An 18,140-nucleotide genomic window follows, 5' to 3' on the forward strand; every position below is an offset into this window, starting at 1 on the left:
GGTAGGGAAGTGGGGGGCGCTATGGGGGACTTTTGGGATAGCATTGGAAATGTAATTGAGGAAAATATGTAATAAAAATATTAAAAATCAAAAAAAAAAAAGAAACTCCAACACTAATGCTATTCTATTTTTTTTAATCTTTGGAACAGAATTAAGTTAATTCTCATAGAAACAGACTCTGTTTGGCTGAAGCAGCATGATAATACACATTAATTAGAAAGGCTAGGTAAAGGTACTGGGAAATTTATAAATGAAGATGCGGGGGTTGGGAAAGACTCAATGGAAATGTAATAGTAAAAGCTGTTTCACTTGACGTTAGTAATATGTAAGCAAAGATGTGGTGTAAAATTTCTCCATATAGTCTAAAGCAGCTGTTCTCGATAGCCCCCTTTTAAGTCTGAACCTGATTTTAGCCTTAAACTCCTGATCCCATCCTCCTGCCTCTAGCTCCAAAGCACTGTGTTTACAGGTACCACCATCACATCCGTCTTCGGATAATTTTTTTTTTTTTAACAGCAACTTTATCAATCACTTAATATTTTCAACCAACTCTTCTATTCATGAGGATTGAGAACCCTGGTGCTTTAGTCCAAGTTATTTTTCCACCTCAAGTCTAAGAGTCAAGGTTGCAACCTAGATTAATCATGTTGCCTCTGGCTTGAGAACACACATAGAAAACAAGAGCACATTTGCTTGGGGAGACGAAAGAAATCAGGAGCAGCAATTAGTTGACTCACCAGCTTCTCTTTTTGAAAAAGGGCCAAAGGCTCTTAGAGAAACTGTACTTACTGAGAACATAAAATGGATAATCTCTAAATCGAAACAAAAAACAAACAAAATGTAAAACAATTTAATTTTGTGGTGATCCCTACTACTAAAAAAAAAATGATATTCAAATTATCAAAGCAAGCAAGCAAAGATTTCATCACACTAAGAAGCAGCAGCACCATGACTGCGCACACCCGACTGTTCCTTCTCCAGCCCACCTCCCCCATGTGGCAAGCATTAAGGTGAATCTTATGCCATGTCCCTGCTATCGGACATAATCTTTTGCTTTTGCTATAATCTTAGCACAGGCATACATAAGCCCAAACAACTGCTTATTTTGCTTGCCTTTAAACCTTAAAGGCTGTATGCAGTCTTCCTACGAATCTGTTCTTCAGTCACTGTTTTTAAAATTCTAACCATTGTATCTTCATTAATTTATTCCTTTCCACTTATTTTAGATTCATTCAGGCTACACTTATTTCCCCATTTGCGTTTATATATATATATATATATATATATATATATATAAAGAATAGAATGTTATTTTCCAGTCAAATATAAAGAAAATTATGAGTGAGTACAGATTACACCTTTCCACAATTGCATACCAAAACGTCATCATTTCAACATCACTGAAAATCATTCCAGTTTCTGGGAATGGAGAGATGGCTCAGAAGTTAGGAGCACTTGCTGCCCTGACAGAAGACTGGGGTTCAGTTCTCAGCAACTGTATGGTGGCTCATTATCATCTCTGACTCCAGTTCTGGGGCATATGATGCTCTCTTCTGGCCTCCCTGGGTACCAGGCATGTAAGTGATTCATATACATACATGCAGGCAAAACACTCATCTACATTATAAAAAAAAATGTTTTGGTTTTTTTTTAGCTATCTTTTAAAAGAACTTCCCAAGATTTCTATTAGTACCACTTCGACTTCATAGTTTATCACATTTAAAAACAAAGCATCTCACTAACACAGACGGGACGCTGCTCCTAAAGCAGTGGTTCTCAGCCTTTCTAATGCTGCAACCACCAAAGGGGTCATAACCCACAGGTTGCGAACCACTGTGCTACAGCGGGACTATGCTTCATACCTGAAATTATTATGATGGCTTTAATCTCTTTGCTAAAACAACATTGGCAGCAAAGCTGGGTTTAGGATGTAGTTCATCAGGTACAGGGCTCACTTACTATTCACAAAGCTTGAGGTTGGACCCCCAGCACTCACTGCATAAATAGTGGGCGGTATGCAATCCCAGCACTGGGGGGAGGTGGACGGAAAATTAAAAGTTTGTTGTTTTCTTCAGCTACAAAGTGAGTTTAAGATCAGCCTGGGTTATACAAGCCCCCAATTCTTTAGAAAAAATGGACCAACCAACACAACTGCTAAAAATATAGGATGTCAATGTACTTCTTGTCAGATACATGAAACTCTTCTAATATAACAACATCTACTCATATATTAAAGTTGCCAGTTGCCAGAAAAGTATCCACTTCCAATAGATTTTGGTTCCTCACTTCTGTAAACAGATCAGGAACATAGTTTACACACCAAACTCATTTTCATTCTTTTCCTGCTTAAGTTTTGTTCCATCATCTTTGCCAGCAATATTATAATAGCCATTTTTCTAATGCATTAAAAGATAAACCTTTTTAGAATGGTGAGTTAATAAATATTGTTATTTCCGAAGGTCCTCCTTCTTTTATGTCAGCTCACATCTTACACAAGTATCCCCGATAATATCTTAGTTTGCATTTTACTCAAACAGGAAAATGTTACCCTAGCAGGAAGTACCTAAACCAGCCTGGTATGGGGGTAGCGAAGAAGTATTACAAGAGTTAGGTCTTCCTCCTCCCTCAAATTCTTTAAAAAGACCCTGTTTAAAAACAAACAAACAAACAAACAAAAAACAAAAAAACCTGTTTATACAACCGCTAACTGTGCTTTATTTAGCCTATATAGGATAGCGGAAGGGTAGGAGAATACAAGATCGTCTAGCACAATACCACATCTCTACTATGGTCATTTTCGGTAATCACATTATTGGGAGTTGGGCTGTAATTTAAAGATGATCCAATACAAACCTACTTTTTATTTTTTTCAAGCTTATTTTTATAAGTAAGAAAAGTAAATCACTTATTACTGAGTTACTAAGTGAGAATCTTAAGAATCTTTCAGCGCCTGAAATCCATTCAGTCCATGAAATCTCTCCCGAGTTTCAATGAACTCACTACACAAATGCTTAACAAGCATTTAAAAGTTCTACAAATTACAGAGACATGTTTACTTAATATACTGTTTCATTCTTAGTCTGTTAGCTCTAAGTTATTTCAAGTTAGACATTACTCAAATTTAGCCCGCAGCTTACACAATGATGCGAGGTTTTAAGAGTCAAAGAAGTGTTGGAAGGGTAGAGGTAGGATGGGAATACCAAGCATCCCGACGCTGTCAACAGAGAAAAGTTTATAGAAATAGAAAAGACAAAGTGACCATGGGACGGCATACTCTTCCTGCATACTCTTTTTGCTCATAGAGGGCCCACAAAACAGCAACGTCTGGGGAAGGGATACCTACGGCATTTCGGGACTCCGTTGCGGGACAGAACCAACTGAGAAACCGCAAACGCGGAAGCATAAAAAGCCCGCGTAGTAAGCGCTGGATGAGGTGTCACCCCGTACGCAGTTCGCCGGAAACAGTCTCCGGGCGAGAAAGAGCCCGAACGTGTGCAAGGAAATGGTGCAGGGAATCTAAGGCCAGAATCCATTTAGCCCCAGCCGCGTGCAACGCACGACCCTCCTCACTATTGTGGACATACCAGCCTCGCAACAGATAAGCTACAATGCCATGGCTGTTCTCTCTCGGTCAATGGTCCACAAATCTCTGGTCGGAGCGTTTGGAAGGTGCTCTGCCTCTTATTTCCGGTGGCGGCGAGGCGCAGTTGCTATGGTAATCTAAAAAAGGCGGAGGTCTGTCCGGTTGCGCCGAGAGGTTCGCGGATCTACTCACGAAAATTGGCTGCTCTTCTTGGTTTGTGAGCTGAAATTAGGTAGCCACCAAGCCTCTCTCTTGCTCTGTCGCTCGCTCTGCTCTTCATTGTGCGGCCGCCTCTCCCATCTGCTACGTTTACTTCTGTGTCCTCTTAAGAGCCTGTGCATGTCCCGAAACACACAAGGGGATGCAGCATCGTGGCCAGAGGAGTACAAAAAAAGGAGAGAGATTGTCTGGGATTAGTTGTGACTGTTTCACGGTGCAGCGACGGTGACTGGATGGCTCTCTGTTTTCACTCGGCCCTTTAGACGCCTTAGGCGCTTTTAACAGTTTATTTTTCCTGCTTATTGTGTGCCTAGTTATTTATGGGGCCGTTTGCTACAATATACTCTCCAGGCCCCTGTCTCAGACTTGGGCTAGAATTTTAAATAAAAGGTGGTTTCCGAGCCCTAGGGATGCAATTATATATTTAAGCTTCAGTTTAGACTGTCTTCACAGGATGGGAAAGAATAGAATTCTGGAACATTTCTGCCCAGGGATTTTCATGTGAGAATAACCCCATTTGGAAGGAACACTTGAAGAAGATCCTTAAAAATGTTTTAAAATTGCTTGCTGTAAACCGAGTGCTTGTTCTTCCTTACTGGAATAGTTTTCTTTCCCGTTTGTGAGATGGCACGCACGCATATGTGTTTAAAACCGATGTTTAATTATGGTGATACCAATTTGCAGTAACCAGACTGTGACACCACATCCCTATGGGGTCCTTCTAAATCTGGTGTAATATGAAAGTGTCAGGCAGGCGGTCTGTGTATTATAAATAGGGTACTTCATCCATGATAAGCGATTATTATCTTTCTTTCCCAAGTGTAAAAGACCTACATAATTCAAGAAGGTGCCGGTGATTTAGGCCTCCTGAGTATGAATCCAATGAGTCCTGAAGGGGACCCTACCTGTGTCATCTTAGTGTTCAACTTGAACTATTCAATTTATTAGATTGGAATGTATTTTTAGAAGTCAACGCAGGATAAAGCAATGTTGGAAGCCATTAGACCACCAGAACAATTTTACACTGCATAGTAGCCTTTGTTCAATAAACCTTCATCCACATTAAAAGAAGAAATGACTGAAATTTCACAAATTACCGCTGACTGGGTGACATCTCTGTCCCTCAATTTCATCATCTGCAAAATGGACAAAAAGTTCCTGGTCAGTGTAGAAAGGATTAAATAAGACGTTTGATTGTATATTAATGTCTTATGAGCAGACATGCTGTATAGACACTAAATATTATTACTAGTAAAGGAACTTTATAAAGCCCAATGTAATCCGTGAAACTTCAAATATTCAGTGATTTGACATGAGCTGTATTATAGAAATGTGAATGAAATGATAGTTAATCCTGCTATGGGTGGATCCAACTGCAGTTGATTTGCATAAAAAACCTCACTGTTGGGGAATTTCACTCCATGTATGTTTTCTTTAGCATTTGTGTGTCCTGAAGTATTCTATATGTTTCACATTTGTGAACTGCTGTAATCTTAACAACCCTGTGAACTCTCCCCTGAAGTCTTATTTTGAGATGATGCATGTATGCATTTTCTTTGTTCTGATTCTTTTGGATTATGCTACATCATTGTTCTTTAGGATATCATTGTATATTTGAGAAATTATATACAGTATGTATATCTATCTATAATTAGAAATCAGTTATTAAGGATTTATTCTACTTAACATTTAAGTTCATAGAGATGTTATAATATTTATCTTTTTAATTCTATACATACAAACTTTAATACCCTAGTACTCCACCCCATGGTGGCACATTTGCATTTTAGGTGATTTACATCGACTAAAGTAAAAAAATTTCATTCTTTTCTAGCAGAATGGCCAGCAACCCTGGATGTGATGCAGCTTTGGGTACTCAGAACCCACTGCTTTCAGGGAGTCCTCGCACGAAGAAATTCCCACTAACTGAAGAGGAGGTGTTTTATATGAACTGTAGAGCCGCCTACTTAACTATCTTCAAAAGCAGCTTGGAAAACATTATTTCTAAAGATCAACTTTACCTAGGTAAATTTTTTGAAGTTGAACATTTTCTCTTATTTATTAAAGTTAATAGAATGAAAAGTTTGAATTAAAATTACATCATCAAATCATTCTAATTTCACAATGAAACAAGCAAAAGAATTTTAAGAAACAATAGCTGTTTATCTTCCAAATTTTATACATATCTCTCATCTATTTACACACACATATACACAGAGAGAGGATTGTGTATTCAAATTTTCCATCAGTTACTGCTTATGAGTTGGTATTGTTGCTGTTTTTTCAATTGAATTATTTCCCTTATTTTATTACTTTAAAAAATTTAAATTCTCTTTCCTCCTCTCCTCCCCAGTTTTTCCCTCTCACCTGCCCTTCCCTCTTCACCCACCCCCTCCTCCCTTTCTCCCTAGAAAAGGGGAGGCCTCCCATGGACATCAACCAACCCTGGCATATCAAGCCACAGCAAGACTGGGTGCATCCTCTTTCACTGAGGCCAGACAAAGCAGCCCAGTTAGGGGAAAGGGATCCAAAGGCAGACAGTGTAGTCACATACAGCCCCCACTTCAACTTTAGGGTCCCACATGAAGACCTAGCTGCACATCTGCTACATATGTGTAGAGGGCCTGGGTCCGGCCTGTTCATGCTCTCTGGTGCTTCAGTCTCCATGATCCCCCATCGGCCCAGGTCAGCTGACTCTGTAGGTTTTCTTGTGGTGTCTTTGACCCCTCTATCTCCCTCAATCCTTCATCCCTCTTCACAGGATTCTCCAAGCTCCATTCAGTGTTGGGCTGTAGGTCTCTGTATCAACTTCCAACAGTTGCTGGGTGAAGCCCCTCTGACGATGTTAATGCTAGGCTCCTGCCTGCAAGTATAGCAGACTAGCATCAGTAGTGTCGGGGTGGGCTCCCTCTCGTGGCATGAGTCTCAAGCTGGGCCAGTCACTTGGTTGACTCTTCCCTCAAATTCTGCTTCATCACCTACCCCTGCACATCCTGTAGGCAGGACAAATTGTGGGTTTAAGGTTTTGTGGCTGGGTTGGTGTCTTATCCTTCACTGGAATTCTTGCCTGGGAACAGGAGATGATCATGATTCCAGCTCCATATATCCCCCATTGCTAGGAGTCTTAGCTAGGGTTGCCCTCACAGATTCCTAGGAGTTTCCATTGTCCTAGGTTTCTAGCTCATCCCAGAGATGCCTCCCCCAGTGCAGTTGTCTGCCCTAATACTCTCTCCTGTCTTCCCCCCACCTCATCCCTTCTGTTTCCATCCCCATCTCCTCCTCCATCCAGTCTCCTCCTTTCACCACCACCAGTGTCTAATCTGTTTCCCCTTCTCAGTGAGATTCAAGCTTGCACCCTTAGGCTCTCCTTGTTTCTTAGCTTCTTTGGGTCTGTGGTCTGTAGCATGGTTATCCTGTACTTTATAACTAATATCCACTTAAACATGAGTACCTACCATATTTGCCTTTCTGGGTCTGAGTTACCTCACTCAGGATGATCTTTTCTAGTTCCATTAGCCTGAAGATTTCTTGATGTCACTGTTTTTAATGGCTGAATAATACAACATTGTGTAAATGTACCACATTCTCTTTATCCATTCTTCAGTTGAGGGACATCTAGGTTGTTTCCAGTTTCTGACTATTATGAAAAAAGCTGCTAAAAACATAGTTGTGCAGGTGTCCTTGTGGTATGATGGAGCTTCTTTTGGATATATGCCCAGGAATGGTATAGCTAGGTCTTGAGGTAGATCTTTTCAGTTTTCTGAGAAACTGCCAAATTGATTTCCAAAGTGGTTGTAGAAGTTTTCACTCCCACCAGCAATGGAGGAGTGTTTCCCTTGCTCCACATCCTCTTCAACATGTGCTGGAATCTCAGAGTTGTTTTGATTTGCATTTCCTTGATGACTAAAGATGTTCAACATTTCTTTTAAGGATTCCGTGGCCATTAAAGATTGCTTTTTTGAGAATTCTGTTTATAGCTGTACCCCATTTTTAATTGTGTTATTTGGTTCATTGATGCCTAGTTTCTTGAGTCCTTTATGCATTTTTGATATCAGCCCTTTGTCAAATATGAAGTTGGTGAAAACCTTTTCCCATCTGTAGGCTGCTTTTTTGTCCTTTTGACAGGGTTTTTAGCCTTACAGAAGCTTCTCAGTTTCCTGAGGTTTCATTTATTAATTGTGGAGCTTAGTGTCTGAGCTATTGGTGCTTTATTCAGGAAATTTTCTGTGCTAGTGCCTTCAAAGCTATTCTCCACGTCTCTTCTATCAGGATTAGTGTTTCCAGTTTTATGTTGAGGTCTTTGATCTGCTGAGACCTGAGTTTTGTGCAGGATGATAGATATAGATCTATTTGCATTCTTTTACATGCAGACATTCAGTTAGACCAGCACCATTTGTTGAAGATGTTTTCTTTTTTCCACTGTATAGTTTTGGCTTCTTTGTCAAAAATCAAGAGTCCTTAGGTATGTGGATTTGCTTCTGGTTCTTCAATTCAATCCCATTGATTAACTTTTCTGTTTCTGTACCAATACCATGCAGTATTTTTTTACTGTTTCTCTGGGGTAGAGCTTGAAATCAGGGATGGTGATACCTCCAGAAGTTCTTTATTGAACAGGATTGTTTTAGCTATCCTGGAGTTTTTTTTTTTTTTTTTTTTTTCTATATAAAGTTGAGCATTGTTCTTTCAAAGTCTGTAAAGAATTGTGTTGGGAGCTGGAGAGATGACTCAGCAGGTAAGAGCACTGACTGCTCTTACAGAGGTCTTGAGTTCAATTCCCAGCAAACACATGGTAGCTCACAACCATCTGCAATAAAATTTGATGCCCTCTTCTTGAGTGTCTAAAGACAGCCACAGTATACTAATATAAATAATAAATAAATAAATTTTTAAAAAAGAATTGTGTTGGAATTTTGATGGGAATTCTGTTGAATATGTAGATTGCTTTTGGTAGGATGGCTATTTTACTATGTTAATCCTGATCCATGAGCATGGGAGATCTTTCCATCTTCTGTTATCTTCTTTAATTTCTTTCTTCAAAGATGTGAAACTCTTGTCATACAGGTCTTTCACTTGCTTGGTTACAGTTACACCAAGATATTTTATATTATTTGTGGCTGTTGTGAGGGATATTGCTGCCTTAATTTCAGTCTCAGCCTGTTTATCATTTGTATAAAGGAAGGCTACTGATTTTTTTTTTAAGTTAATTTTGTATCCAGTCATTTTGCTGAAGGTGTTTATCGATTGTAGGAGTTCACTGGTAGAATTTTTGGAGTCACTTATGTGTACTATCATATCATCCATGAATAGCAATACTTTGACTTCTTTGTCTCCAACTTGTATTCCCCTTGATTTCTTTTTGTTGTTTTATTGCTCTAGCTAAAACTTCAAGTACTATATTGAGTAGATATGCAGTTATGTTTTGTTCCCAACTTTAGTGTAATTGCTTCAAGTTTCTCTCCTGTTAATTTGATGTTGGCTATTGGTTTGCTGTATATTGCTTTTATTGTGTTTAGATATGTGCCTTGTATTCTCTTATCTTTCCAAGACTTTTTTTTTTCTCTCTTTTAAAAAAAATTTTTTTAATTTAATCTTTTTTTTTTTTTTTACAGTCCAGACTTTATCTCCCTCCCAGCCCACCCTCTGACTCCTGCTCCCTGTCTCTACAAGGATGTCCCCATACCCCTCACTCCCACCCCACCAGATCTCCCCACTCCCTGGGGCCTTCAGTCTTAGGTGCATCTTCTCTGATTGAGGGTTAGGTGCATCTTCTCTGATTGAATCCATACCCAGCAGTCATTTGCTGTATATGTGTTGAGGGCCTCATATCAGCTGGTGTATGCTGCCTGGTTGGTGGCTCAGTATCTGAGAGATCTTGGGGTTCCAGGTTAGTTGAGTCTGCTAGTCTTATAGGGTCATCCTTCTCAGCTTCTTCCAGTTTTTCCCTAATTTAACTATGGGAGTCAGCAGCTTCTGTCCATTGGTTGGGTATAAATATCTGCATCTGACATTTTCAGCTGCTTATTGGGTCTTTCAGAGGGCAGTCATGATAGGCCCCTTTTTGTGAGCACTCCATAGCCTCAGTAATAGTGTGAGGCCTTGGACCCTCCTCTTGAACTGGATCCCAATTTGGGCCTGTCGCTGGACCTCCCTTTCCTCAGGCTCTTCTCCATTTTTGTCCCTGCAGTTCTTTCAGACAGGAACTCTGGGTCAGAGTTTTTGACTGGGATGGCAACCCTATCCCTCCACTTGATGCCCCGTCTTTCTACTGGAGGTGGGCTCTACAAATTTCCTCTTCCTACTGTAGGGCCTCCCTTTGAGTCCTGAGACCCTCTCACCTTCCAGGTCTCTGGTACATTCTAGAGGGTCCCCCCACACCTCCTACCTCCCAAGGTTGATTGTTTCTATTCTTTCTGCTGACCCTCAGGGCCTCAGTTCTGTTTCCCCTACCCAATACTTGATCATGTTCCCTCTTCCCCCCCCCCCTCTCCCCTTTCCCAACCAGGTCCCTCCCTCCCTCCTCCCTCCTGTGATTGCTTTCTTCTCCCTCCCAAGTTGGAGAGAGGAATCCTCACTTGGGCCCTTGAGCTTATTAACCTTCTTGAATTCTGTTAATTGTATTCTGGGTATTCTGTACCTTTTGGCTAATATCCACTTATTAGTGAGTAAATACCATGCATGTCCTTTTGTCTGAGTTACCTCACTCAGGATGATATTTTCTAGTTCTATCCGTTTGCCTGCAAAAGTCAGGGTATCCTCATTCTTAATAGCTGAGTAGTATTCCATTGTGTAAATGAACCACATTTTTTGTATCCATTCTTCTCCCATGGGACATCTAGCTTGTTTCCAGCTTCTGGCTATCACAAATAAGGCTGCTATGAACATAGTGGAACATGGGACCCTGTGGCATGGTGGGACATTTTTTGTGACCCAGTATATGGTCAATTTGGAGAAGGTATATATTTTGGTGTTTGGGTAAAATGTTCTATTGATATCTGTTAGGTCTATTTAAGTCATAATATCTGTTAGTTCCATTATTTTACATTACTTAGTTTCTATCTGGATGACCTGTCCATTGGTGAAAGCACAGTGTTGAAGTCTCCTACTATTGATATGTGTGGTTCAGTGTGTGATTTCAGCTTTAGTTATGTTTCTCTTATGAATGTGGGTGCCCTTGCATTTGCAGCATAGATATTTATTTAGAATTGAGACATCATCTTGGTGGACTTTCCCTTGATTAGTATGAAGTGTCCTTCTCCATCTCTTTTGATTAATTTTGGTTGGAAGTCTATTTTATTAGATAATTGGCTATTCCAGCTTGCTTCTTGGGTCTGTTTGCTTGGAAATCTTTTCCAGCCCTTTACCGTAAGGTCTGTCTTGGATGTTGAGGCATGCGTGTGCTTGTGTGTGTGTGTGTGTGTGTGTGTGTGTGTGTGTGTGTGAGTGTGATTATGCAGCATAATGATAGATCCTGTTTTCACATCCATTCTGATAGACTGTGTCTTTATTGGGGAATTGAGTCTATTGATATTGAGAGATATTAAAGACCAATGACTGCTAATTCTTGTTTTGATGTTGTTGTTGGTAGTGTGTGTGCTTCCCTTCTTTTGGGGGGTGGTGCCATATTGCCCTGGTTCTTGTTACTTTTGTTCTTATGTTGGCCTTTAGCCATCGGTTGTTGCTGGTGCTGGCAGGTTTCTAGGAATGCAGGCAGAGTTGTGGCCTGAAAAATGGAACATAGGGAACAGGGTGCAGCTCACTGCTGCTGGGCGTGCCCCAGAGGGACCTGGCAGGTAGGGGTTGAGGGGTTGAGGGGGTCTTACCTCATTGTCAGTGGGGCCAGCAGGCCTCAGAGAATGCCTGCAAAGCTGTGGGCTGGAAAATGGAAGTGGGGAGCAGGGTGGGGGACCAGGTAGGCATACCTGTTGGTGTGGTGGTTTTTATTTATAATAATAAAATAAAAACATTTCTGTCATTTGTCTTACTAGTCTGATTTTTTTAAAGACTATTTTTAAACTGATTTATTTCTTTTGTTTTATGTATCAGTGTTTTCCCTGCATGAACATGCATATCCCTTGGAGTAACAGACAGTTGTGAGTTGCCTTGTAGGTACTGGGAATTGAACCCAAGTCCTCTGAAAAGGCAGCCAGTACTCAACCATTGAGCCACTTCTCCAGCACCCACTAGTCTGAATTTTGACCTACATTAAAGAAAAGCTAACAAATATGCTAAACTTGAATCTAATGACTGTAAAAAAAATAACTAGAGATGAATGAAGTTTCAGAAGAGAATTAAGAGTTAGGAAGTTTCATTTCTTATTCTACCTATTATCATATTTAAAAATTTTTTTGGTTGCAAAAGTCTTCCAGATCACTGAGTTTGAGCCTTACAAGGCTAGGCTGTCAGATGACTTGGAGGTCTGGATGCTGGTAGTGTTTGCTCAGGAGCAAGTGGTGAATGATGACAGAAGGGCATGCAGATGACTCTTGGCAGTTTTACCAAGGCTAACATGAGCAGAGGGCACAGAATTCTTTGCCTTCTTTAGAAGTAATTTCCTTAAACTAAAATTCTGCCATGTTTCTGCAGAAATGTCTTAAGTTTTTATGTATATGATCTTTCTGAGAAAATTAATTTGGAGGAATGATTAAAAATTGATAAGATTAGCATATATTGCTATCTAAATAAGAGATTTATTAAATAGTTTTAAAACAAATGTGCATAATGTAAGCCATTTTTAAAATATGCATAATTTTACTTTGACTTATATAATATTAAAATTAGCAAAGTTCCATCTTGAATTTTAAATATTTGTATTTAGTTGGCATATATTAAACAGTATAGGCAGAGATCCAGTTAATTAAAACTCCAATTTGCTGCTGTTGCTAAAATACCTGAGCTCTTTTTCTTTTGAAAATAGACAATAAATTTGTTAAGTTGAAAACTTTTAGTACAGCTTGCTTTGGTATAGTACTTGAATTGTTAATCAATTAATATGTGTTAATAACATACTGCAGGTCCTGTGAAATTACCTGGGTAGAAAACACAGTTATAGCATCTCCAGTGCTACCTGTGGTTTTGGTTTAAAGTGGAATGTTCTTTGTTGAACTGTTGGGCTAGAGATAGTGTTCACAAAAGGGTAATGTGTGTTAGGACGTGTCTTTCTTACTGCTCTTTTTCCTGTATACTTCTGCCCTTAGCCCTTAACATATATGGTCTGACATTTCCATTCAGAGTCAGACCCAGTAGCACAATGCAGTACAGATACATGGAAAAGCTTAAGTAAACTGTAAACCAAAGATCAATATATAGATGTCAGTCTTTAAACATCTATAGTTAGTTACAACTTATCAGATGTAGAGATAGCTACTTCTAAGAACATATTTTGGCTTTATTTTGAGACAATTATTTTTAAATTAATAGTTTTTAAAGCTAGCGCTCAAGCTTAGTGTAGGAACATTTGCACAAGTCCAGAGTCTAATCCTCAGCATTTCAGAAATCAGTGCCTGGAAGACTCTTTTGTGGTAACTATCGTAGCTAGGCATGAGGTGCAGCTCATCATGCCAGCAGCCCTCAGGAAGCTGAAGCAGGAGGATTATCTTAAGTTTGAGGCCAGCCTGGGCTATAGTAGAGGTTCTAAGCAGGAGGACGTGAGGTGATGACCTGGGGTGGGGAAACGACACAGCATGAACAAGGACGACATGGAACAAATTTCCTTTGTTACTGGAGATAGCAGCGAGTGTGTTTGCAGAGGTCCTATTTCTGAGAGTTGTAAGATGGTTTTTCTAAGTCTTGACCAAAATAATTTCCTTCTCCAGCAGATTTTCAGCCTTCAAATTACCATTTCATTTAGGTTGTTGATTATTGCCCATTCTAGTTGGTAAAGTTGACTGGGGATGGATTCCTAAATGTATGTGACATTTCTCTAATTCTGTTGGCAGATGAATTATGGATTTTTTGTTTACATACTGGCAAATACTTATTCTTTATTCCTAGGGCAGCATAATAATCAAGGATTTTTGTCTGTATCCAAAATGTGAAAAAAAAGTACAATGCTATCCATTTCCATAAAGGTCTTCTAAGTAGATAGATGATGGCAGGCACTACAATGAAAACTGCTGTGTGCAGGACCATGACATAACTCAGTGGCTAAGGGTACTGTCAAACTTGACAACTGGCGCTGCATCCCTGGGACCCACAGAGTGGACAGAGAAAACAAATTACACGCACGTACATGCACACACCCCACAAGCACAATAAATGATATTAAAAGATTGAATCTGCTGCTGTGATTCTTGTTTCCCTCCTGGTGTGTTTTAGTCGCCTAAGTGCAGTGCATTGACACAAACTGGAGGATGGGAAAGTGTCTTTTTCAAAGTGTTTTTTCAAACAGAAGTCATCGCTATAAGTAGCAGTATTACACTTAACATGTAGACTTTACGTGGGCCAGAGAAACAGCTCAATGGGTAGAGGTGCTTGCCACAAAGCTTGAGGACTTGAGTTCAGTCCCAAGAACCCACATGGGGGAAGGATAGAACCAATTACCAGTTGTCATCTGAACTCCAACTTTCTGCTGTGGTATGTGCATGTATAGACACAGATACTACTACTACTACTAATAATAATAATAAGAAGAAGAAGAAACAATGACAATAACTGCAATAATAAATACATAAGATGCAATATATTTTTAAAAATGTAGAATTTGCAGTTATATCACAGAACTTTGGACCCAAAAATGTTTTGTTTCTCTGGAAAACAAAATCACCCTATATATTATTTGATACAATGAGTGCCCAGTAATTGACTCAAAGGTTTGTATTTATTATGTTGCTGTAGTTTCTATTTCTTTATGGGTATGTCTCTGAATTGCCTTGTATTTACTAAACTGCATTAGATTAAAATTTAGATAATCATTTTAATGTTGATTTATGATTCACATATATATTCCTACCCAAAATAGAAATGTTTTATAAGAAAAGTTGGTAACACAATTCAAAACACATATAGCTTTACAAATTTAATGATTTTTCCCTTATGGTGGTTCAGAAACTCATTACTTCATTATAGACAGTTATAAAAGTAATATGTAGAAGTTTATTCACAAATCATTACATCTCTTGTATTTAACTGAACAAGGTATCTATAATTGTGTTTAGTGTTGTGTGACATATGTAAATGCACAGATTCTTTCAGAGGTTGTAACTCTTACAGATAAAAAGATACAGGTAGAAATGAAATCCATATGATGGTTGTGTCTCTGTGATACTCTGTCCAAGTGTGAGCAGCTTTCCTTGGTTTCTAACAGTCATAATTACAAGTGGATGCTTCCTAAAATTACTGCGTTTATTAAGTATGTTTATGTGTGTGTGCATGTGTGCACATATGCTCATGCTTCCCTGAGTGGTGCTTCTTTGTGCATACATGCACATGCCAAAGCTTACAGAGGTCAGAGAACAATTTGTGGGAGTTGGTTCTTCCCACTGTGTGGATCCTAGAGGGAGAACTAAGGTTTTCAGCCTGGTGACAAGTCCCTTCATCTACTGTGCCATCTCACTAGCCCTAGCTGATCAAGACTTTAAAATTAAGGCCTAAGGCAATACTGTATTCCTTAGTAAGTACAGATCATTGTCAACCAAGAACAGTGAGAAATTTGCTACTATAGACTTGGTCTGCTTAAACTTTGTTAATCTACGGCAAAAGAATTATTGCTTTGGGCTCACAGTGAGCTTGTCGAAAGATAAATGAGAATTGTTTAGTGAGATATAAATTTCAAAAAAGGAACACATAATCTGTAATCCTGTTGTAATTTCCTCTCATGTAATGCTTTCAATCTGATTTTGAAAAATATCCTTTTGTGGCGATTGTTTTTAGAAAATGTGTAACTTGTAGCTATGAGGAAATTTTTTTCCTAAGTAGAAAAACTTTGTCTTAAGGGGTATAAAAAGGGTTAAGAGAAACAAAACAAAACAAAAGAAACAAAAACAACACTGGAGCCTGCCTTTGCTTTATTCTCTCTCTCTCTCTCTCTCTCTCTCTCTCTCTCTCTCTCTCTCTCTCTCTCTGTTGGTCCCCGCCCCTTTTCTCTCTAATCACTGGCTGCCATAGTCAGCAGCCCCGATTGATCTTGCTGTCAGGATCAACCCCTGTCAGCCCTGGTCAGCTGCTATAAGCACTGACCTCAATTGTTGATGCCACACCTTGCTGCCTGACTCAGTTTACCCTGTGGCACCATATATATATATATATATATATATATATATATATATATATATATGCCTACCAGCTAAAGAGTGGCGCTATTCTACACTATATATATATATTAGAGAATGAAGCATACATTGAATTAACTTTATAATCAACACTAATGGTGATGTACTAACATATATTGGACTTGCTTAATAATATATAGGGATTGAAAAAAAAAGAATACTCAAATATCAATTCCAAATGTTATAGTAACTTATACTTTTTTAAATTGGGCAGCTCTTCAACATGCAGGAAGAAATCCATCCCAAAAGACCATTAATAAGTATTGGACTCCTCAAACTGCCAAACTAAATTTTGATGATTTTTGTATAATTTTAAGCAAGGAAAAGCCTACTTCAAAAGCAGAATTGCTAAAATCATTTAAAAAATTAGATGTAAATGATGATGGCGCTATTCTACACTCTGACCTTCATAAATATCTAACAAAGGTAAGACCTGGGAGACTTATGCTGTGTATGTTTGTAAAGCAACTGGAGTCAAGCTTTGGCTACTCAAATCCACATTTAAGTAAGCATTCTCTCAACAGGTGCAATAAGTGGCATGCAGTGTTTATAAAGCATTTGCAATCCTCCGTCAAAAGTGCTTTGTAAATAAAAGAGAAAGTAAAGCATTGAGCCTATGTTTCAGTCTCCTTTATGCCTATGCAATTCTTTACTGCTGAGAACTTGGAAAATCCATAATGAGTCCTTTATGGATTAGTAAAGGAAAATAAGTATAAATATGATTAGAAATAATTTTGTTTCTGTTTTTTTTGTTGTTTTGTTTGTATTTTTATGACAGGTTACTCTGTATAGCCCTGGCTGTTTTGGAACTGGCTTTGTAGACCAGGCTGGCCTTGAACTCAGAGATCCCCCTGCCTCTGCCTTCCTGTGCTTGGATTAAAGGTGTGCACCACCAAGCTTACCATATTTTGTTTTTCGAATACTTTTAGAAGATGTTATTACTTTCCTCAATATCCACTATTATAGAGTCTGTAATATAAATTTTAAAATAGAAATTAAGGATATTTTCACAAAATGTTGTGAAATTTTATTTAATATAATCTCATTATTGCTTAATATAATCCTCATTCTGACTTCCAATGAAATCAGATATTCAAACTTATTTGTAGAAGAGATTAAAGTGTATTTCCAACTGGGAACGGTAACCCATGCCTGTAATCCCAGCACTTAGGAGACAGAGGCCGGCAGATCTCTGTGAGTTCCAGGTCGGCCTGGTCTTTATAGTAAATTTCAGGTCAGTAAGGTATTCATAATGAAACTATCATAAATGAAAAAAATATTTTTATGAATATGTGAATTATTGAATAATACAATCACTGTAAATAACAAAGCATTACTTACTTGTTTTAAAATAAATCTTATTTTACTTTTAGAGAGGTGAGAAGATGACTCAGGAAGAAGTGAATGCTGTTATAAATTTGGCTGATATAAATGCTAATGGAAAGTTTGACTACGTTAAGGTAAATAAGTCCATATCGATATGAACTTGCATACTCTATAGAGAATTACTTTTAATTTTCCTCAATGCTGCTAAGGTATAACTGAGAAAATGATATATATTTATAGTGTATGCAAAGGTGCTTTTGACCTATGCATATTGTGAAACAATTGGACCTCATCCAACAAGCAGCTTGTTATTGTTGTATTCAACCCCAGGCCTCATACATGCTAGACACACATACTAAACATACATGAAGATCAACTCCAGCCCCTAGATGACTGTTATTTTAATAATGGCAAGGGCACAGATGTGTGCTATATACCCATTATACTTTCAATTTATCCTCTTGAATGCCACAGTTATGATCTGATGATATAAAATTAATGTAGGGCAACATCTCGAATCTGAACAGGTAAAATATGAAATGCTCTGAAATCTGATGCCAAACACCATGTGTGAGCACATGTGAAACCTCCAAAAAATACCATGTGTGAGCACATGTGAAACCTCCAAAAAATACCATGTGTGAGCACATGTGAAACCTCCTAAAAATACCATGTGTGAGCACATGTGAAACCTCCAAAAAATACCATGTGTGAGCACATGTGAAACCTCCTAAAAATACCATGTG

The 18,140-nt window shown here is 38.6% G+C and overlaps 2 protein-coding genes across 7 annotated transcripts in view; one reads left to right on the forward strand and one right to left on the reverse strand.

Moving 5' to 3' along the window:
* Positions 1-3,577, reverse strand: part of Itgb3bp (integrin subunit beta 3 binding protein) — a 58,081-nt gene extending 54,504 nt beyond the window's left edge. For all 3 annotated transcript variants that reach the window (XR_002377713.2, XM_029476090.1, XM_021159715.2), the window contains exon 1: positions 3,344-3,577. Coding sequence is in view for 2 of the 3 variants with exons in the window: in XM_029476090.1 (XP_029331950.1) it covers positions 3,344-3,348 (5 nt within the window). In the remaining variant the exon portion in view is untranslated. The remainder of the gene's footprint in view (positions 1-3,343) is intronic.
* Positions 3,578-3,587: 10 nt separating this feature from the next.
* The window catches only part of Efcab7 (EF-hand calcium binding domain 7), a 51,614-nt gene continuing 37,061 nt past the window's right edge, over positions 3,588-18,140 (forward strand). Inside the window, exons 1-4 of one of the 4 annotated variants that reach the window (XM_021159712.2) lie at positions 3,588-3,815; positions 5,640-5,827; positions 16,283-16,494; positions 17,442-17,528. In XM_021159712.2, coding sequence (XP_021015371.1) covers positions 5,641-5,827; positions 16,283-16,494; positions 17,442-17,528 — 486 coding nt within the window. In that variant the 5' untranslated portion in view covers positions 3,588-3,815; position 5,640. Of the gene's footprint in view, positions 3,816-3,835; positions 4,964-5,636; positions 5,828-16,282; positions 16,495-17,441; positions 17,529-18,140 lie in introns of those variants that run through there. The other 3 variants (XM_021159714.2, XM_029476087.1, XM_029476088.1) reach the window with 3 other exon arrangements.

This window comes from Mus caroli, chromosome 4 (assembly GCF_900094665.2).
Source record: "Mus caroli chromosome 4, CAROLI_EIJ_v1.1, whole genome shotgun sequence".
Taxonomy (NCBI): domain Eukaryota; kingdom Metazoa; phylum Chordata; class Mammalia; order Rodentia; family Muridae; genus Mus; species Mus caroli.